Source organism: Dermacentor andersoni, chromosome 1 (assembly GCF_023375885.2).
Source record: "Dermacentor andersoni chromosome 1, qqDerAnde1_hic_scaffold, whole genome shotgun sequence".
NCBI lineage: Eukaryota > Metazoa > Arthropoda > Arachnida > Ixodida > Ixodidae > Dermacentor > Dermacentor andersoni.
Window position 1 is genome coordinate 344865744 of NC_092814.1, and position 22246 is coordinate 344887989.

Genomic DNA, 22246 nt, shown 5'->3' on the forward strand with positions numbered 1-22246 from the left:
ATACAGATCTTTCTTCCTGTTGAAGGTTCGGCCGGCTACCATTGCCGTAAAGGCCCGTTTATAGTCCGACGTTATCGGCGCGCGGGCGAGCGTCGTTCGCGGTCAGTCACGCTACGTCGGTTGCGCTGCGCCAGCCGAGATGCCATCCCCTCTACACTTCAACCACAGAACACCTATACAAACTTAGTGGAGGGAAACTGTACCTTCCAGAGTGCTACGGAAATAAGCGTAGCGGTGGCGTCGTGAACTAAAGTATGCGACCACAGGTGGCGCTGTACAACAGGAAACGGAAACGGGGTTTTGCACACGCTTTACCAGGTGTTCTGTGGCTTTACTGGGTTTCTGGCTGCTGCGCCTCGATCGTGCTTCCGCCAGTTTAGTTGCTGTGTAGCAAACGTAGCGCCTACATATTTATGTACGCGCTACGTCTGCCACACAGCAACCAAACTGGCGGGAGCACGATCGAGGCGCAGCAGAATACATGTAGCGCTGAGTCATATCGAGTTAACGCACACTCTCAACTGACTTTTAAGGGCATCCCGAGCGGTTTTTCGTTTATTACGCCGCCGTTACCCTGAGTTAAATTGTGCCGCCGCGCTCCAGCTGTTGCATTTCGTGTAGGGCTACTGACAAAATGCGGTTTCCAGGTGGCACGATGGCCTCGACTGGAATAAATGCACACGACACCAAAGATTGAGTAAGCCTGCAAATATTTTATTTGCATTTTACAAGTACAACAAAAAGCACACGTCTAGGCATCCACACAAATGCGGTTACATAGTCAAGAACATAGTCAAGAAATGGCTCATCAATAAGGGTAGCACAAACGCACAAGAAAGAAGACCTAAGCTACAAAACGTACGGTCGACTGCTAAGTATGATAATTTCCCTGTCACCGCGTGTCACTTTTATACAGCATCTTTACAGCACTACCAGGCCGGGTAGTTTGGCGGAAAGAACGCAACAGCTTATACGGCCGTCAGCTGCCTCTTCCTTACGGGTGTCATAATTATCCTAATCTCCGCATCAACGTCGTGCAAGTTCGCATACAGGTATCTGTATCTGAACCATATGTGCCAGCTTAATACACGTGTAGTGAAATTGTGATAACCACTGCATCTTATCAAACGTATTGGTTTTGCAAATGCGCATTACAGCTGACGGAACGACATACTGTAAGTGAAGCACAAGAGAACAAGGACAAAAGGAGGATACAACACTTGAAGAAATGAAGAATTAGTAGGCATACAGCAAACAAGCGATGACGGAGAACACACAATGATGCATCGGGTGTTCTGTGACATCGGTTTGCGTACTTACGGTGTTATGGAGATCAACGGCATAAAAACGTACCTTCAAGCGTACTCCCTCAACCTCCGCCGCATTCATTATGATAATCAACGCCTAAACAAAATGAGGCACTATTCTTTGCCAATAGTAGACCTTTTTACAGCAAGTCTATGTAATGACTCGCAGACGAAACCAGCATGCTTTCGAAAATGTTTTACCGCCGTAGTATTCGAACGCCAACGGCCAGGAAACACATCGATACTAATAGGCTGTCGGCTGTCGGTGGTTAATCGAGCACAAAAACCTTGACGCTATGACTAAAAAGCAGCTTCAACAATCAAATTAAAAAAAAATCAACTGCCTATTTGCCTGAGGTAAAAAAGCATCCTTAGACACCTCGATTGTTCATGTCAATGGTTTGTGTAAATAAAAAAATTCAGCATGTTCAGCGCCCCTAGCAGAGAAAGCACAAATTAAAGTATTCGACCAAATTACAGTAGCTCCACTTGCGCGCTTACGCTGAAACGCGCCTCGATTGATTTTTCGCCCTCTGTGGCCATTTGTTGAACTTGAGAGTGTGCGGGGCCTGCTTCAACGCGCGCGCCGTCGGCTGCTATCTTCGGAGCATGCGCAGAGCGTTCGCCAAGTCGCGCGCCGTCCGCAAAAGCCGTCTGCTGAGTTGTGTTGGCGCCTTTTTCTTCGCGCGCAATGCATTGTGGGTCGACGCGGTTGGCGGCGCCGGCGCGTGAATGGAGCAGGAGCCAAATTTGCGCCGAGCTCGTCGGGGCGCGCTGGCAACCGCCGGTTACGTCGGCGCTGCAGTGCGAAGGAGTTGTTAGAGAGTTTTAGCCCAGCGGGTTTACGGCCAGCGGAGCAGAGCGGACGAGCGGAGACGCGACTGCGCATGCGCACCACGCTGAGGCGGCCAGCGGTTTTACGGAGCAGCGTTTACGCCCGCTGGAAAGCACTCCCCAGCGGAGGGTATACGCAGCGCGCGAGCGTGCGTAAGCGCGCGGGGGCGTGTATGGGAAATGCAAGATGGCAGCCGCGAACGTGAACGCCGCACGGAGGAAGGAAACTAAGGAGAGGCCCTGACGTCACTCTTTGTGAAGCAAAAGTGAAGCCGGAATTTGGAGTTGCTCATGGCGATGCTCCGCCTTTTGGGCCACCCTCCTCTCTTGTTTACATCTTTCGCGAAACCACGCCGCGCTGCGCGTGGTGTCGCGCGCGGAGCGCACGCGCTCGCGCAACATCTGGCAGAGCACGGTGCAGGTAACACAGCGCAACAAGACACGGTGACTAACGCAAACCCGCCCACTCAGCGCCTTTGCCACGGCCCGAAACCTACCAGAGCAACACGTGTGAGCGCACAAAACCATAACAACGCCGCCATTGTGGCCCAAAAGGCGTGGCCATACAACAAAAAAATAAAAAAGCAGCAAGAAAAATGACAACCTACTACGTCATTTCCGCCACACTTTTCTCCTAGCGCGCGGAGGGGGTAGGGCCTCTCCTTAGGTTCCTTCCTCCGTGACGCCGGCAGTTCTGCATCGACGACGGCGACTGCGGCGCTGACCCATACATTAGTACTCAGTACATTATTAACAAATAATGTACTGAGAACATGTAATATATCTTTATTCAACATTTATTGCATAATAAAAGCAAGCGTAATTCAAATTCATTTCTCAGTAACTCCTATTCGGACCACTAGGTGGGGCAGCAGAGCGCCCCGCTCTTTACCCCGCTCGAGCGGGTGAGTGATCCGCCGGGCTAAAATTTTTTTCGCGAGCCGCTCCGCTGGCGCAACGGTGGAGACCGCGAGCGGAGCGAAACGTAAGCCCGCTGAGCTAAATGTCTCTGTTTTCGCCAACGTAACGTAGCGTGCGCGAGCGCGCGCGCGCGTTACGTCGGATTATATTTACGCCTTAAGGGCGGCTTCGATATTTCTGTACTCGCGCTCCACTTCCTCCTGGCGCAAAACACTTCCCCTTGGGATGCCACGTTCATTTGCAATCCTTCGTCTCTTCTGACGTGAGGTTAACACCACAAAAGAATTTCTTTTTCTTGCCGTACTCATTCTGATGTAGGTCGAATAGAAGAGCAATTGACACGACGAGTGCTGTTTGACAAGCGAGGAATTCTCCCGCCAAAAACGGCGCTGTCGAAAACGTACCCGGTACGCTTGATAACTAAACAGATAGAGCGAGTTATGCGAAGTCGTTTTCAAAACGTATTCAACCCTCGTTTTTAAGCTGTTTGGCTTTCAACGTTTTCAAAACGTATTCGCCCCTCGTTTTTAAGCTGTATTGTTTGGAACGTCTTTGATGCGTCGATTTTGGTCAAAAATCCGTTTCAGACGTTGAATCCCTTAATACGACGTTTTCAAGACTTTGTGTGCTACCTGGGATGTATACGATGTGTTCCCGTCCACTTGACGTCCGAAATAAATAAATGTTAGTGTAATCAATCATGGCTTTACTGGTTTTCTGTGCACGTGGTAATGTCATCACTCTCGAGACGGACTGCTTTAGGGTCGGGCCGTTTTCTTCACAAAGCAAGGCAGCGATATTGTAGTAAGGCCTTCCACTCTGTTCTTTTCCAATCTGTTCTTTGTCACTCTTGTCATCCAGCGCTCGCGGTGGGCTGGTCCTGTTGATAATGCGGGTGGAGCGTCACTCTGACCACTAACGAATCGTGAAAGCGCGACACGGAATTGCATCAGAAAAGGCAAAGCTGCAAAAACGCTGTCCGAGTCTTCAGCGAACACAGCATGGAACTGCTAGAAAGCCGTTAATAGTATTTCCCAGTTTCCTGTAATCGCCTCGGAGTCGTGCTTACCTGCTCTTTGTCAATGCTATAAACTACGTTCTTCAACAACTGTGTGTATTGGTCATGGTTGTCCATTCCAGACTTTCCAGATGTAAATAAACGTTCGCAACACCTGCGTATTGCACTGTTTTGAAGTGGGACATAACTTTTGAGATTCATCATTGCTTGCTCAACCACAACGTTACTTGCTTGGACCACTAAGTTGGCCTTTCCTTTGTGAATGCTTCGTCACTTTTCCTCACGTCAACTTCAGAACGGCAGTTTATCTTCGCTAACAATCACCTTTGAGCAAAAGACATTTCGCGTCTCATCGAAACAAACCCTACTGTGGAAGATACTGTTGTGTACAAGTGACAGACAAGGACTATAATAGTGCGTGCGAAAGGCAATTGACACAAATTGTCCCGCACCATGCTACAGATATGTTGCTTTAGAGGCACAATTAAACATGTAAATATGAATAAACACGTACGCACAATATTTGAAGGCTGTGCGAAGCTGCTGTTTATGACTTCCGTCTTTCTTTCAAGGGAAGTCCGACCCACATTTAAAGGTTCTGCATGTTTCCCCGTCTCCGGTTTTCCTGATACTTCATTATCTCGGTCAGTGCGCCGCCTCACAAACGCCCGCACGGGTGATCCATGGTGGCACGTAACGAGAAAGTATCCCACAAATGTAGCTATGCACTATTAACGACAGCGTGTTGCCGCTCTCCGCTCGCGCGGGCAAGAAACCGCTGGGCGGCGCTGCGGATAAATCAAGCGCGCGCCACTTCGGCGCAGAGTGCCGACCTGGGGAAAGGAGTCCCCTAATCGTGCTGCATAGCCCACCGTCACGCGCTTCCCAACGGCGTCGCTTCCGGCATCCTGATGAAGATAAATGGCCAGCATCTGGCCTCACGATCCGCAGCGCTTCCGCGCTACGCAGAGACACGGGACAGACGCTGCTCACTGCAACCGCGGCATCGCTGACGCCGGACTTTTGTTTCGATATGTGCTGAAGGGAAAAAATAGCTGGACGCGCGCGTGTGGCGTTAGGAAGCGCCTGGTCACATGAGAATGGTGTTGCTCCTATCACGCCGGGCGAGCGACTAGAAATGAGGCGCGCGAGAAAAAAACAACAGGAAAGCAACCAGTTGATACGTAGCACAAATAAGAATTGCCCTGAACGCACCGTCGTTATCAGAGGACGCTATCTAAGTGTATATGATTTATCACAAGAACCGTCTCCAATCTGTCCGTATATGCACGTGTGCTGATAGAACGATTCATAAACGGAACATCCAGTACCTTTATTTACTTCTTATTTTGCGCCATGTAAAAAAAGTAAAATTAAATTATGGGGTTTCGCGTACCAAATACACGATTTGATTATGAGGCACGCAGTAGCGCTGGGGGAGGGTGCGAGCTCCGGAATAATTTAGACCATCTGGGTTTCTTTAACGTGCACTGAAATCTAAATACACGGGTGTTTTCGCGCCTATCGGAATGCGGTTGCCGTGGCCATGATTCGATCCCGCGACCTCGTGCTTAGCAGCCATCACGGAGCAAGAAATATTTAGGAGTGGAAACTCCGCTGTTTGCGGCGACCAGAAAAGGTCACAAGCCCGCGGATATATTTTCATGCTGGGGGCACCTGGCGGCATGGGAAGAAATTACCGCCGTTTCGGTTGCCAGGGCAACCGGTCGAGCGTGTTGCTCCCGTTCGGCCGCACGCGCCTCACTTCTACTGAGGGCACTCTCGCGCGCTTCTTTACCGCTTGTAGCCCGAAGAGCAACTGCTGCTACGCTTCAGCCATTTGAGCACAGTAAAAAATAAAACGCGTTTTCCGTGACAGCTAAAAGATGATACGTAGCTTCTGGTTGTAGCCAGGGCTATCTTGCTCCGTGGCGGGCGGTTTTCGGCTTTTTGCGCTTGCGAAACTGATGGCTATCTCGTTCCTAATCGCTCAAAGGGCGACCGCTTGTTTCTCGCTCTAGTGCTCACAGGGGTGCGCGTAGGAAGGATGCCGCCGTGCATGTTTCCGTTCCTTTTCTTTTTTTTAAGTCTCGCGAAAACTAGTTGACCTAGCTGCTTGGCGATAAGAGGAAGATTAGCGGAAGTTTGCCACACGTGTTGCTTTTTTTGATGGGCACACAACAAAACAGTTTTCTTGAGTGCGCGCACCTACGCAGTTCGATTACGGCGTGCCCGTTGAAGCAAACACCCGTGTCGTCTGCTTGTCGTCTGCTTTGAGCGGGCGCCGCCGGAGTGAGCGCCGGAGCCGCCGAGCCGTCTGCCGGGCGCTGCTTTTTTTTTTTTCCGCTGCGGCTTCTACGACGCGCCGCATGGTGCCGCCACTGCATAGGGTAGCGTCGGCGCATGCAACAATTGTGACTTTATCTGGTCGCCCGCGCTCGCTCGCGCTGACGGGAGTTTCACCTCCTATATGTCTTACTCCGTGGCAGCCATACACCATGCCACCGAGCTACCACGGTCGGCTTGTGCCAACTAAGCATAGGGCACACCTGAAATTGAATGCATACGCAGGCACATCTTTGACATAGGATGCAAGCGTTTCCAAGTGATCGCTTTTTCATAACTTTATAATATCTTTATAATATCATAGCAACACCTCGTTTTTTGTAAGAAGTTTTTTTTTACTTTCTTTCTTTTTTGCCTTCATTCATGCTTTCGTGATGTTAATTTTGCTCTTGTAGGATATAGAAAAAACTTTAAAAGGGGTAGTGCAGGGTGACTAAATAGAACTGCCATCGGCAGGTGCATTTAAACGGGAGAAAAGAATACCATTATTAGTGAATCCTTGACACATAGAACAAAACCCAAACACACCACACTACTTGTGAGTAGAAAGCTATCTTCGATTTTCACCAATAAAAAATTCACCGAAGATTACGACACTCCCTAATGCGACATTTGGGTGCAGCTCTATACGTGTTTCATTTCGCGATATGTTGGCTAGTGCGTGCAATCTGTCTCATGCGGCACATTGCAAACGGTGCGAAGTGTGGCACGACTGCCTCGCTGATCGGGAGATCGCGAGAGGCAGGGTGCGCGCGGGTGATGCGTGGGCGTGATTCAGAGCAGCCGCCGCAGACAGACCTCTGCCCATGCAGCGCTTTTTTTTTTTTGACGCGCTCGCCATACTTATCGATGGCGTCATCGGTGAACACATGATGCGCTCTACTCTGCCGATACCTCAGCGATATTTGCCGCAGAAAGCCCCATACACACTAGCGGTAAAACGTGCATGGCGCCCCGCCGGCGGTGAAACGCAGCTGGGGCAGAGCCGCCACACAGACTGACGGCGAGCCGCTGAGGCAGTCACGTGTGAGCATGAAAATCTCACCTCCACTTGGTAGATGCGAGATGTCGCGTGCTTTTTTTCTTAGTCTGCTGACAGGTGGGCTCTATATTTAGATTCTTCGTCCTTCGCTCTTAACCTGAGTCATGTCTTGGAAGATAACGACGTCGTTGCCACTGATCAGGATTAAGTTGGTGCGCTGGCTTCTGTTGCGGCGTCGCCGCGTTCCAAAGCCAAGGAGGTACTGGCCGTCGCCTCTGCGTCCTTTTATTCAGGCTCCGCCTGGTACAACATCGGCTATGGCGTACTGTCTGCAGAAACTTTTCCATCAGGACGTCTCGATTTAGACACATCATAGTAAATAACAATCGCGAACCATGACAGTCAGTCGAAACAAGCGCGAACGAGACCAAACCAAGCAAACCAAACCAGTTAGAGTGAGAGCTGACGCGAGCAGACGATAGTACGAAACGAGCACGCAGGTACGAGCACGCATCGAGTGGTCGGGCGGGTCCACATGATACCAGTTTCCCATGCGCCCGTCACTGAAGAGGATGCATTCACTGGTCTCCGCCGTTCGCGGCTCGCATCTTTCATATCCCACTCCGCGTTCGCTCTTTTATCCTTCGCTGTTCCGTTCCTTTGTTTGGTTACGCAAACGCTCAGGCCGACGCTCGCCACATGAACGGGCGCCTGAGGCCTGATACACGCAGGCATCAAATATTTCGCGCGTCACGATCACGTCAAAAAAACCTACAGCTGGCGCAACGTAGCAGCATAAGAATAGGCAACGGCGGTGGTGACGTCGACATCAGCACGGTTTTGTACAGTGTTGATTGACCGGTCCTATGTTCGCCTAAACCTAGAGAAATATCATCTATATTACGCACTGAACTTGAAATAATGGTTAACTAATGGTAAATCTGTTAAATCAACCACCGAAACGCACAGCTCAGTATTGAATGCGCCACACGTGGAACGCAGATTTAAGCAAAGCAGCAGCCGCTGCTGTTGCCAGCTTCAGCTTTGTAAACTGGCTTTATTTAGAGGCGGCTTAATTTCTCATGGGTCCATTTTGTAGGGGCGGGGCTCCGTTACTGTGCTGGCGACGGAAACGTAGAGCACCGGTCCCTTACAAAAATCTTCAATTTGTTTATTTAGAAAGTCTTTTGAATTTGTTCTACACAACTGTGTTGTATTTATTTGGATTGCCTGTAGAATTTTCCTATGGAGTTCCAAAAGTTATTTGGCCACCGCATTCGTATAGGAACTATAAAGACACATTTCTATAGAATCGCGGAATGGACTTGCTTTTAAGATCCTAAACGCAAATTTCTATAGAACATTTCTATGTAGTAGCTTTTAGGATCCTAAAGACAAATTTCTATAGAACATTTCTATCGAGTGCCTTTAGAGATACTAAAGACAAATTTCTATGGAATATTTCTATCGAGTTGCTTTAGAGATGCTAAAGACATATTTCTATAGAACATTTCTATCGAGTTGCTTTATAGATGCTAAAGACAAATTTCTATAGGATATTTCCATGTTGTTGTTTCTAAGGTCCTAAATACAAATTTCAATAGAACATTTCTATCGAGTTACTTCAGAGATGCTAAAGGCAAATTTCTATAGAATATTTCTATGCAGTTGCTTTCGAGTCCCTACATCCGAATGCCTATAGAAGCTAGGCCGATGTGTGTAAAGTGCTTGCAATTTACCAAGGTTCTTGAGAACTGTACCGTCGGCAATAAGGACTACAGTAAAAGCAGTGGCAAAAAAAAAATGGCACTACAACCGCAAAATATTCAGTTTGAAATGTTTATTGCACTTCAGACTAGATGCACGATTCAGATATGTTACACACACGCTTCAGACTAGAACTTGCAACATGCAAACTCTAGCTGCCAACGTGCTTCTCGGGTCGCTCTACGTCGTCCGCGACCCGCTTTTGAGAAGCAAACGACGGCGAAACCCTCTACCCTGGTGAAAACCGGTGTCGTGACGGTGACGGCTGTTAATGAGGCCTAAGAGCGGCGCCCTTACACTGGCACAAATTGGCTAGTCAAACTAGCGAGAGCACCATATTGTGTGACATCAAGTCTGCGGCGCTGATCCAGTTCTATTCTCTAATGTTTTTTTTTTCATATTTATATTCTCTGTAAAAGTGCGCGAATATTCGAAATTGCGAATAGAAATTGAACAGTTTCCAGCTGTGTGATTTATATTTCATTCCGCAATTCACTATTCGAAGTTATCGAATATTCGCATTCTTTTTTTCAATATAGAAGTGATAAAAACACCCGTTCGAGTACATTATTGTGTACATCCAAGAAGTACAGGCAGGATAAAGAGGCAACACGACAAATTGCTCTTGTGTTACCTGTCTAGTGTTGCCTCTACATGGCCAGGTGTCTTTGTCCTGTTTGTAATTTCAGAATGCATGCTAAAAGTAGTCATGAACCATCTATAGCTCATATAAAACCATTGTTGCCTTATTGCAGTCATAAGGGAGTCAGGTCGATGGTTGTGAGGAGTGTTGGCCCATTGATTCTGCTGCAGGATAGCTGCGGCTTTTGCATCAGGAGTACCAGTTCCCGAGCGAACGGACGGGGCAGATAACTCCTGCTTAATAATTTCCAGTCATTGAATACAATGGCTCGCTATCAGGATGCCTGTATACAAATAGGTGCCACTTTATTATCTGGCCAGTCTCACTATGTTCGCATCGCTTTAAAACAATGTGCGGTGCTGTAGTGTCACATTTCTTCATCGAATACAGCACTGTACATGCATCTGGTAACATGTTGTTCCCTTGTTTTATTACTGCAAATACTATGGTTCCTCACATAATGGAAAGCAGTTGCTTACCGTTTACAAGCTCCTCAGTTGTCCTGACTTCTCATTGTGAACGTTATTTCATGCATTTGTCAACAAATTTAGAGTTAGAAATATTGATTGCTAGTAGGCAGGGAAATGTTTGTAAATAGGGGCCTGCCAGCATCCGAAACGCTTTATTAGGGGCCTGCGAGTAAGCGAAATCTTCGAATGATGAATCAAATACGGGCTGCGGGAGGGTTTTTAAGGCACTAGCTTCGGGTTACCATCATTATTAAGATTCTCAACGCGTCTTTCTGGCCGATGAACGCTGTCTTCACCTTCCCCTCTTTCATCTATCAAGTGCAGTTACTGCTTTGTAACGCCTTCTAACCTCACATAGGAGATGAAATCGTTTCCATTTCTATGGTCATGTAATGTGCCAGTCATACTGACTTGGAGGTCGCTGCCTTCTTGAATGTAGAGAGATCTTTTGTTTTCGCGATGAGAGAAGTGTTTATGGCCAATCGCCATCTGGGACGAAGAGGAATATGCGCTGCATGTGAGAAACAACGATGGCCATTGTCGAGCTGCTTTACGTGGCAGATGCAGCAGCCAAGCTTTCCATGCGTGAGGACACAATGGATCCTTCTAAACTTGCTTCATTGCAGGTTTGCCGCAACGTCACCCTTAATGGGGCGTCCTAGTTGGCAATAATAAACTTAATGCGCTGCTCCGTATGGGGGCGTCACTGCGAGGGAGGTAACAAAACTTGCCAAAGGCTGCTATTGTGGAACATTGGCCAACGTAAACAAGCATCACTTCATCCAATTATACAGCCAAAATTGAAGCCGTATACAGTCAATTATTAAGGCTGAACGTGGTACTATTCAAGAGTTTTCTGAAAGAGTGGTCAATTAAAAGATGTAAAAAAAGGATGCAAATATATATATATATATATATATATATATATATATATATATATATATATATATATATATATATATATATATATATATATATATATATATATATATATAGATTAGAAATATCGTTGCGCTTTTTGAAGTCCTCAGTAGGCCATCGAATACCTCTCGCATCCATTCTAATGCTATTGAAAATAGGATTCTGATATGTATGCGCTAATTGATCAATTAAATAATATTCGGCGTATTTTAAGTTTCTTTTCTTTCCGCATAGCCCCCGTACCCTGTGCGAATGACAAAGTTTGTTTTAACACAAGAAAGCTATGTTCAAACAGACAAAGAAAAGATTAGAAGGTGTGAGGTAACAAAATTTTACGACTGTAGCGTACGGTGACCCCTCATGTACCCTTAATCGGGAGGCCATAACCCCTCACATTGAACACAAGCGTGAGGCCGGAATACAATGCAGACGCTACCAGTTTTGTTAGGAGTAGGGCATAAGTAAAAAAAAAATTACCCGACAACCTATTATCGTTTTCGAGGCTTCTATTTTTGTTTTTGTTTTTCTCGTGTGTATGCATGTGTTTGTGTTTTTTTTTATTACGGCCCTTTGGGCATCATCCAACATCATCCAACTTTGCATCATCTAACTTTGCATATAAACACTGGCGAATTTCACTTATCTGCCTCATTCTTCCCGACTCAGCGCTTTCTTTTTTATTTAGAATTACCGCATCATAAAAGCACAATTTTATAACTCACGCAGAGTCCGGAAATACGCATAATTGCGGTTTTTTTTTCGTGTTCGATCAAAAGAGAGCCATCTGAAATTTCATTCCAAGTTCTTACGTGGTTATGCGTCTGCACACTTCAACTGTTTCTGTCGATACATTTCCAAGTGTGATTTTCTTCCCAACTAAGGCATTCCAGTCTAAAGTTTACAGAGCAAATGCCGTATAAGAAAATACCCCTAAGTCTAAGGAGTGTTCTGGATTTATATGTTTCTAAACTCTTCCATAAATTGCGTTAGAGGGCCGTGTCTCCATATGCACTATATTTGTGAAGCTTAAGTTTCACTTTTTTTTTCGCGATAGAGACTTACCGTAAGGTATTTCGTATGCCTTGTAGTAACAAGAAAAATTATATGTACGTTTATATAGCGGCGTATTCCACCTACGAGTGCCGAGATAATCCCGTAGCCGCAGCTATATCGCAGCCACATGTCAATCACGATTGCGACGGTTCAACTGTTTCTGTCGATACATTTCCAAGTGTGATTTTCTTCCCAACTAAGGTATTCCAGTCTAAAGTTTACAGAGCAAATGCCGTATAAGAAAATACCCCTAAGTCTAAGGAGTGTTCTGGATTTATTAGAAAAGCATTCCCTTCTTAATCTAATAGATCTCAAAGATTAAATTTATGACGTCCTTGGCATAGCAACGTTCTTTAGGTGTAGGAGAAGATAGCAGTAACATTTGCGCAAGAAAAATAGTAAGAAATTGGGACTGACTTTTATCAAAAGTAATGAAACGTTCTATCTTGGTTTGTGCTGCCAATAGAACATTCGTGTGCCCGTTAGGTACACCCCGCCCATGTGCTGCTACTCGTTGCCTGTACGCACAGCTAAAAACGTTTTCACATTTTCTGTAGTGTATGTACTGTAGTGAAACCATTGGCCGACTTTGGTGACGTCATGGCTTCTAGCTTCCAGGCCATCAGTCGTCAAGAAGGCGTTGCTGCGATACGAGCGAGATGCAGCTTCGAAGCATTATGTTAAAGGACTTTAAGAGGGGATGGTAGGGTAACTAAATAAAAAAAGTTATGGGATTTTACGCGCCAAAAATACCATCTGATTACAAGGCACGCTGTATAGGGGGACTCCGGAAACTTGGACCTCCTGGGGTACGTTAACGTGCAACCAAATCTGAGTATGCGTGTGTTTTCGCCCCCTTCGAAATGCGGCCGCTGTGGCCGGGATTTGATCCCGCGACCTCCTGCTTAGCAGGCCAACACCACAGCCACTAAGCAACCACTCCGGGTGATGGTAGGGTAAAGATACGAAGGAAAACTTCCACTGACGGTACTCCATAATGCGAATTCCGAGCGCAGCTGTTTGGGTGTTTTGAATTCGCGATATATTATGGCAAATAATTTGATCCTGAAGGACAAGGTGCTCTCGGCAGTGGCGCTGAGAGGGCTGAGCCTCTCCTCGGGCAGCTCGTTTAGCAGCATCGGCAGACGAAGCATTTCCACCAGTTGCGTCGTTCATTGTTCAGACAGAAATCGTGGACACGGAAACGCGCGGCTCGCGCGGAGCGCATTCTCTAGCGGCAGCGGTGACGCAGCCGAAGTAGCGCATGCGCAGTGGGTCCGAAGCCAACGCCGGCGCTTTGTTTCCGTGCTGGCCGCATGCCTGGTCATGCCGGCACTCCGCTTGCCTCCTCACCCTTTCACCATAACCTCCTCCGCTTTCAGCCTTCTGGTTGGGCTGTACCCTACTCTCGGCTTTCCTCCTCGAGTCTTTCAGTCCCCCACCGTGCTCCGCGTTCGCTTTGATCTTTTGCTGTGCTCGTTCACTTGTTTACACCGACGCCGAGACCGACGTCGACGCTCGCCGTAGGAGCGGGCGCCTAACAGCTGTGCTCTAAAAATTCACTGATTACGATACTCCCTAATGCAAAATTTCAGCGCAGCTCTATACGTGTTTTCATTTCACGATATGTTAGCTGGCACGGACAATCTGTCTCGAGCGGCACATTGCAAACGGAGCGAAGCGTGGCGCGGCTGCCTCGCTAATCGGGAGATCGCGAGAGGCAGCGAGTGGGTGACACGTGGGCGCGATTCACAGCAGCCGCCGCAGACAGACCTCCGCTCAAGCAGCGCTTTCCTTCCATATATGGTGTCGTTCGACGCGCTCGCCGCACGCCATCGATGAACAGACGACGGTGCGCTACTCTGGCGCCATGTCGTAGTGGTCGTCGCCGCAGAGTCCGTCTTGCACGGCCCTATGCTTTTCCTGTCAGGCTTTCGCCATACCCTCTTCCTCCTCCGTTTGCCGCCTCATGGTTTCGCCGCAACTTCCTCCTCCGCTTTCCTCCTCGTGTTCTCTTCGTTATCGCCGTCTTTCATACACCTCCGCATTCGCTCTTTCATCCTTCGCTGTGCTCGTTCGCTCGATAAAACCGGGGGGCGACGCCAACGCGAAACGCAGGAACGGGCGCCTAAGGGTTGCGTTCTAGAAATTGAGGAGCCATTCCACTCTGTGAAGGTGGATGACCAGCGAAACTGTAGCACATCACACAGGGCTAGACAAGGGGACATGTATTTATTTTCATCATTTGGTAATGGTACGATAGCATTGTGATTACTGTGATATCCACTGATTCGTTCGGTTACAAGCTTAGACAGAATGTTCGCCGACGTTAAATGTATACACGACCGTTGTTGAGTAGTTGAGTGACTTGGTTTGGTGGTGCACTTCAAACGAAACTCTTCTAGCAGAAACTGAGTGAACCATTTCTTGTGTGTTTTTAAAATGCCCACATTGAAGTCTCCATTAGTGATCACAAGGGTGGTGTCATCGTGGCTAACCAATGCGAAGTGCGTGGTCATGAACTTCTCGATATCACACTTGTGTGTGCCTGGAGATATATACACAGCGGATATCACAATCCTGTCTTTCGTTTGTACGGCACAGACAACACCACAGTCAGAGGCACTGTTCACTTGCAAGTCAAGGGTGTATGGTTGTACATACATTTTGTCCTTGGCGTATATGGCACTGCTTCCTGCTCGTGAGTTCATGCGCTATTCACAAACAATTCTTATGTACCCATCGACTAAAAGCTTTTTCTGGAAAAAAATTTCATCTTGTATTATTATTATTATTATTATTATTATTATTATTATTATTTGGCGCTGAGTGCTTGAAGCCTGCTTCACCTCCGTCGCGGGTCGGCCCAATACTGCCCAACCTCCGAGATCGGGCCGCATTTTGGCCCGAAGACACGACAAATGCATTGGGGGTAGAGGTACAGAGCTTCGCTGTAAAATGTTGTTAAGGCTTTTGGCGCCAGGAAATTATAGACAGCCTGAGGAATAAGGGCGTATAAGGACGAGTATAGGGTAAAGCTCCAAGCAATCACAAATTCGCGCCAAAGCTGAGCGCCCTGGTATTTAAAACGAAGCAGTTTACATGTTATCTTAGCTGTTTTGGTCAGCCTATTTATTTGTTTTATTGAATAATGCGACTTCATACGCCAAGTATATTCAGTTTATCCTGTGTGTGCGAGGTGCCACTAGAAATGTTTATAGTGGGTGGAATATTTGCAGCAAATTATTTTGACCACCAAGTGTGCCTTTACGTGCGCCCAATGCACGGTACACGAGCATTCTCGCATTCCTCCCCCATCACCATCCGGCCGCCGAGGACAGGATCGAACCTACGACATCGAGTACAGCAGTGCAATGCCACTGCGCTATCGCGGCGGGCATATATACCAGGATGTATTCAAGGTGTCCCAACAACCACCACGCACCAAGATTTAAAAATATCCAAATGCCGATAATCTGGACAAGGTAATGTTGTTTGCGATCGCTTGGAGATACTCAGATTAGTTTTTGCATTCCGCTTAATTGATTAATAAAATTTAATAATAATTAAGACCAATTACAAAATTAGCCTTAATTAATTAGTCAACTTCTTAAATATAATAATTAGGTGGGAGATGTCACTGTGAACACTGCAGAGCATCACGAATAACTCCCGACACAGCTTTCTATTGCTCTATACGTGCTGCATAAAAGTGTTTTTCCAAGCGTGAAAGCCCGCGATTTACACAAAAAATTGCCACCCCATTGGCCGCTCGAGACACTTTGCCTGAATTCGCGGGCTTCCTTTCACGTTCGGAAAGTTACTTTCACGCTCGGAAAATCACAGTTGTTTATCCTTTGAGCGCTGCTACTAGTTCACCGCGAGAGCCGTGCTGTTGTGTATTTATGTATTTATTGTTGCCACCAGAAGTTGGCGCACTGTGCATTAAATCGCTTTGCTGTTGACCTCACAGGTGGTGAAGATGCTGTTCACCGTGGTGCTCCTGTTCGCCGTGTGCTGGCTGCCGTACCACGCGTACTTCCTGTACGTGTCGCACAACCCCCACGTGGCCTACCTGGACCACATCCAGCACGTGTACCTGGCAATGTACTGGCTCGCCATGTCGCACGCCATGTGCAACCCCATCATCTACTACTGCATGAACAAGAGGTACAATTAGGGGCACGAAAGCTTCGCGCGGCGCGCTGGAGAGCGAATATGAAAAGGCAGGGGAAGAACCTGGTTGTGACGGAAATTTTGGAGGCTTGATTTTCTCATACAGGATGGTTGTAAAGCCTGACGCTTTTCTTTATTTCAACAGTCGTGTTAAGATCGCTATAATATTGCTTAAAGCTAAAGTTAGCATATATCTCAGGCACCTCAGTCCGATCAAAGTCAAACAAGGATTTTTTTTAGTCTGTTTCCTGGTTAGCATGTGGCAAGTTAAAAAAAGAAGCTTCCTTCTACGTTTTTATCCAGATAGGTCATTGAAATGGTATCAATTTGACCATTGCAGTCTTGCATCTTTGGCGTAAAGTATACTAGCGCGCACGCATGTGCTCTCAAGCACCCGTGCTGTGCCAATGTGACGTCTATTGCCTGCATTCCTAATTTACTCTGATTTATTTTAATTCCGCCACCCTGTTGTTCAAATTTCGATTGTGGGTATTTGCGATAGTATACAAATCATTTTCATCAAGACACGGCAAATATCTCAAAGAGTTTTCTGGTATTGGTACTATACAAGTACACGTGCAATTGTTGGCTAAAGAGTGTTTCAATGTAACGCAAGAGTTTGTTCCTGACTGGCTGCCCAGGATGGAGCCCCTGGTAGACTTCAAGGAATTTTTAAATAACTAGGCGACCCATGCGGTGATTGGCTGCTTTTACTCTGCTTTCTATTTGTATTGTAAGGTAACAATTGTGTACTTCACTAATAGTTCATGGAAAGTATTAACGAACCTGTAGGAAGGGGGGGGGGAGAAAAGAAAAGCGAGAAATTTTATTGTGGCCAAATGGTTCGAGCATCGGGCATGCGGGGCTTGGGGGCCGAGTTTCGATCCCAGCGTACGGTACGTCGTTCAATTCATCTTCTTTTTCAAGTATGAGCTATTCATCAATGCAACTGGAGCACCCAGCCAGCAGCCATGCTCAAGAAAGACCGGGAGGGTTCGCAAAAAAAAAAAGAAGCTTCGCTTTAATAGCCGGTCATAGATGTCGAAGTTCCGACTGTTAGGTTACTACAAAAGCCGGACAATAGCGCCATAACGAAGTGAATAGCTTTCAAAGCTTTGGTAATATACTTTTCTTATCGTGCACGTATATAGCACTTACTAAATTATATCTACGTTATTGAGACTACCTAAATTTTCCCGCTACTCACTCGTCTTCCCCCCCCCCCCCCATATACCCCATGAAATCTTTAAAAAAAATTCCCCCGTAGCGTTTACTTTGCTCTTCTTTATCAGAGGGGGGTGCTATGGTGTTGGGCTGCTAAGCACAAGGTCGAGGCATTCGAATGCCGGCTACCGCGGCCGCATTTTGCTGGCGGAGAAATACAAAAACACCCGTGTACTTAGATTTAGGTGCACGTTAAAAAACCGCAGGTGTTACAAATTTCCGGAGTCCCCCACTACGGCGTGGTTCATAATCAGGACATGGTTTTGGTACGTAAAACCACACAATTTAATTTTTTTAGAGGAGGGGGAAGGTGCGTTTGCAGCTAGGCATACGTAGTAATTAAGCGATTTGCAAATTCGCAGTTTCGCCACAAAGGATAAGCATCGACTGCGATAGCGAATTAGCAGATAGCCTTAGAAGTAAGGGTATCACTTTTATCGACCTTATCAACTTGTAAACATTGGCTTGTTAACTAAATTAACAATCATGGTGTCAGCGCTCACAGCAAACATGAAGACATCACACCAGATGACCGCAGACACGCTGTCGAAACGCTGGCGCTAGCAAGCGCGGCAGCAGTAGTGGGCGATATGACATTCGTGCTGTCTATCACTTCAACGCAAACTGAGCGCCGAGAACACAAAGCGTATACAAAGCTACGAGCTGTCGACGCACCTAGACTCTGCCGCTAACGCTGATCGCTCTGAAGGTGCGGCCGCGCGACCGCGCGCAGCCGCCACATGCGCAGTTGCAGCCGGAGTAGAACGTCGCGCCCCTCACCCCTCTCCTCCCCCACTACCTCTCTACGTTGGGTGCCTCGCGCGCGACGGAAGACGGTGCGCTTCCTCCCTGCTCTCCTCCCTTTCGCGCGGGCGAGGTTGAGGCGTGATCATCGGCTCAACGGCATGCATACGTTTTCACTCGCACGTACAGCGTGGGGGGTGCAGCGACGGTGTTATCGCCCTTGGACTTTAAACGGAACATCACGTTGACGCCGACGACAGGAATACGCCTGGAGTGTCCACATAGTTACTTTCCTCCCGCAATGTTTGTGGGATGGCCAGGGTATGTTTTAACAGGGAGGTGTGGGAACTGCGTTTTATTGCAAAAGCAATACTGCTCGAGGTTTCCGCTCTTGGCCGTCGTCCCGGAGAATCCACCATTGACCTTTACCGTGACTAATGTGTGACGTCATACCAGCTGTGGAAAAGCGGGGCCCCAGCTCGGCTCGTCGGGATCGTCCCAGCGAAGCCTCCATGCTGCAGCTGCGCGCCGCTGCCGCGAGGGGCACTCGCTGTACGTGACGTCATGCCAGCTGTGGAAAAGCGGCCCCCCCAACTCGGCTCGTCGCGATCGTCCTAGCGAATCCTCCACGCGCCACTGCCGTGGGGGAGGCGCTCGCTCTACGTGACGTCATGCCAGCTGTGGAAAAGCGGCCCCCCAACTCGGCTCGTCGCAGTCGTCCCAGCGAATCCTCCACGGTATGTCGGATGATGTGTATAAGGTGAAGCTGCAACGATGTGCTGCAGCTAAGAAGTGGCGGCGTGCGGAAGAAACGGATGAAGAGCGGGAACAACGTTTAGCTAAACGGCGTGCATATTATGCAGCCAGGCGAATGCGTTCAACATCTCTTGATCTGGGTGCATCTACAAGTATCATGCATGCTCTCAATGCTGACGCGACTTTGGCGACACCTGATCGTTCGACAGCAAGCCTTATGGATGCTTTAAATGGCGACGAGACTGCATCTACACGTTCGATGAGCAGTATGGAACTCTACAACCTGAACAGAAGATTGCTTTCGCAATCCACTGGGCTTAGCCAAGCTAAGCCTCTGCCAATTTTTATATTTCGGAGATGCATATTTTGACACTGATACTAGTATCGGCAGTTTTATTAAGGATATACAATGATTTGCGCAGGCATCTAACGTACTTGTGGCACTTCGAACAAGATTTAGAGCGCTTCGCATCACGAAACAGACGTTTTTTTCTTTCTTTCCGGGCAGCCTCATAAGTGTGTTAGAAAACCTATCTGCTTTGCGCATTCGATTCCGTAATTTCCACATGTGCCCAAATTAAGGAAGTAATGATGAACTTATTAGCGCAACTACGATAATTAGCCACCTGAACGTTGCGATTTTTCTGGCATTTAATGACTGTTTTCAGAAATACTTTAAAAAGTGAGCTTCCTGACATGCCCTACGCGCTTTGAAAAGGAAATAGTTAAAAATAATGAAATAATGCTATAACAGTATTCCCTGATCCAGTATCCTAACTTGCTAAGGTGTTCGTTCGTAATTGCTGTTTCATATTGGCACGTCGTCTTCACTAATAAATGTGTAATTCCGATTGGCTGACATTCGCCTGCGAACAATTCTGTATATATCGCAGCTACTTTATGGGAATACGCGCCCATTTTTCTTTATTTAATTTGACCGTCGGTACGTGCTGCCCATCGAAAACAGCAACAAATAATGCAATGCTTCCCAGTATGCTTTCTTAAGCAATTTTTTTACGACCGTAAACAAACCCAACATCATTCACAGGAATAGCGCGTGACCGCTGTGTGCTTCAGTATCGCTGTTATCATACACACCGCGAATAGACGTATTCTACGTCTCGCATACCAGGCCGCTGCTACAATTGAAATACGCCTTGGCCAATGGGGATTTTGGAGCTTCAAGGTACAATTCATTAGACACGTGGTTTGGCCAGTTGGTGCACGTTTCTAATGAGAATTGTGACGCAGCAGTATACCTAAGCTCGCGGACTACAGATTCAAATGCAATAGGGGTATGCCCACCCGCCTCGTTTCTATAGCACCGGCGTCCTAATTGCGGCGCCACAATTCTGGTCAGAAACATGGTAGAATAGAATGCGGTCCATTTGCATGCTCAAGAGTAACTACGTCGCCTCTCGTATATTTTAGCAGGTATTGCGCGCATACGCTTATTATTCGCGAATTAAACACAAGCGCCAGGCTGACTACCGAACGCTCCATGTGTTCCCTCCACCGTTACTGACACGGCTGCGGCGTCCTATTTAGTGGTTGGCTGTATAACTATAAAACTGCGTGCATTTCTTCACGAAAGTCACCACTGCTTCACATTTGTGCTTTATATTAAAGAACATAGCGGCCGCTGAGCTCTGGGCCGTGGGTTCCATCCCCGACGCGGCAGCAGTACTTCGATGGGCATGAAGTGCAAAAGCGCTGGTGCGCTAGATTTAGGAGCACAATAAATTCAATATGACCAAAAGTGATTTGGTGTGCCCCACTACAACGTGCCTCATAATAAGTTTGTGGTTTTGGCACGCAAAATCCATTCATGCAATGTTGAACTGTAAACAGCGCTTTTTTTTTCGAATTCACTGTCGGATTCGACTTTACATTTCGCAAACAAGGAAATTAGCTTGCTCGCTCGCGAAGTTTTGTACAATCTGGCGGTAATTGTTCACGTACTTCGATCGTGTTATCAAAATTTAAAAAAATAACCCAAACAGTTGTGCGGATACTGATCAGCGTTAAGCACGGGAGTGCGCAAACTTGTACCTCTTGTGAAACTCCGCTCAACAACGCATTTCTTTTTCCAGATAGGTTCATGCGCTACGACTTCCATTTACCGCTTTATTGCAGTATTTCCTACTCCCTCCAAGTACACCGACGAGCACACGCATTCGAGCAGAACGGGTACTCTGAAAAGTTAGGAAATTCCTGCGGTCCAGGCATTCAGTAATACGTTGATTTGGACCAGTTGGTGAGGTCTTCTGCAATGACGAGCGCTCTTGCATCGCATTCTGCTTCATCAGTGTCTTTTGCGCTGTTTGCATACATTGAGGTTTGAAATAGGAGCTGCAGCTATAGTGCCTAGAATATACTGGCTATATTCTAGACACTATACTGCAGCTTGAACATGGCTGTATGAACGCAGACGCGCAGCCGACATGTTAAGGCTTGCTCGGACACCGAAGTCTGTATTTTTTCGCTCAACTCGGGGTCCGTGGGCTTATACTATAACGGGTGTAGATGTAGGTACAGTGATAAAGTTCTCTGTAGGTTACTGGATGTTAGCGCACTTTTAAAAGTCGACTTTAAAAGACGAAAGAAAAGAAAGGCACAGTAAACACGAACGCAGCAATGTTAACGCTTCCATTTGTTGATAAGGACATTAACTGCTTAGGGAAGAGTGATGCTTAGTTGGCCGTCATTGTGCTCATGCGGCGCTTCTCGTGTTTTCTTTTATTTTTTGTTCTTTTATTTGAAAATGTGCCCTTGTGAGTCTGTAATTGTGAGCGAAACTGCTTGCATTTATTTCACTGGTATCATGCCAGGCTGCTTCGAAGAACTCATCCATTTCGCATCGTTCTGCGGATTCCCCATAAGTACATAAAGTTGTTCACTAACGGTGCTGTGCCGATCGTCTGCTGTAAACGGTAAACGGTAAACGGCAGAGGAGGACAAGATTTTACTTCTGCGTTCTTTACAGGAAATTTCAATGTGCCTTTTTGCAACAGGCGTAGACTGGGCCGCTATTGTCGTGCATCCATCCCTGGCCCTGTTCTTGCGTTTAGCTGAAAACCAGTT

General features: G+C 47.2%; 1 protein-coding gene across 1 annotated transcript in view; it reads left to right on the forward strand.

Annotated features, from left to right (window-relative positions):
• Positions 1-22246, forward strand: part of LOC126516547 (tachykinin-like peptides receptor 86C) — a 370138-nt gene that overhangs the window by 292434 nt on the left and 55458 nt on the right. Inside the window, exon 4 of the mRNA XM_055063916.2 lies at positions 16236-16432. Coding sequence (XP_054919891.1) covers positions 16236-16432 — 197 coding nt within the window. The remainder of the gene's footprint in view (positions 1-16235; positions 16433-22246) is intronic.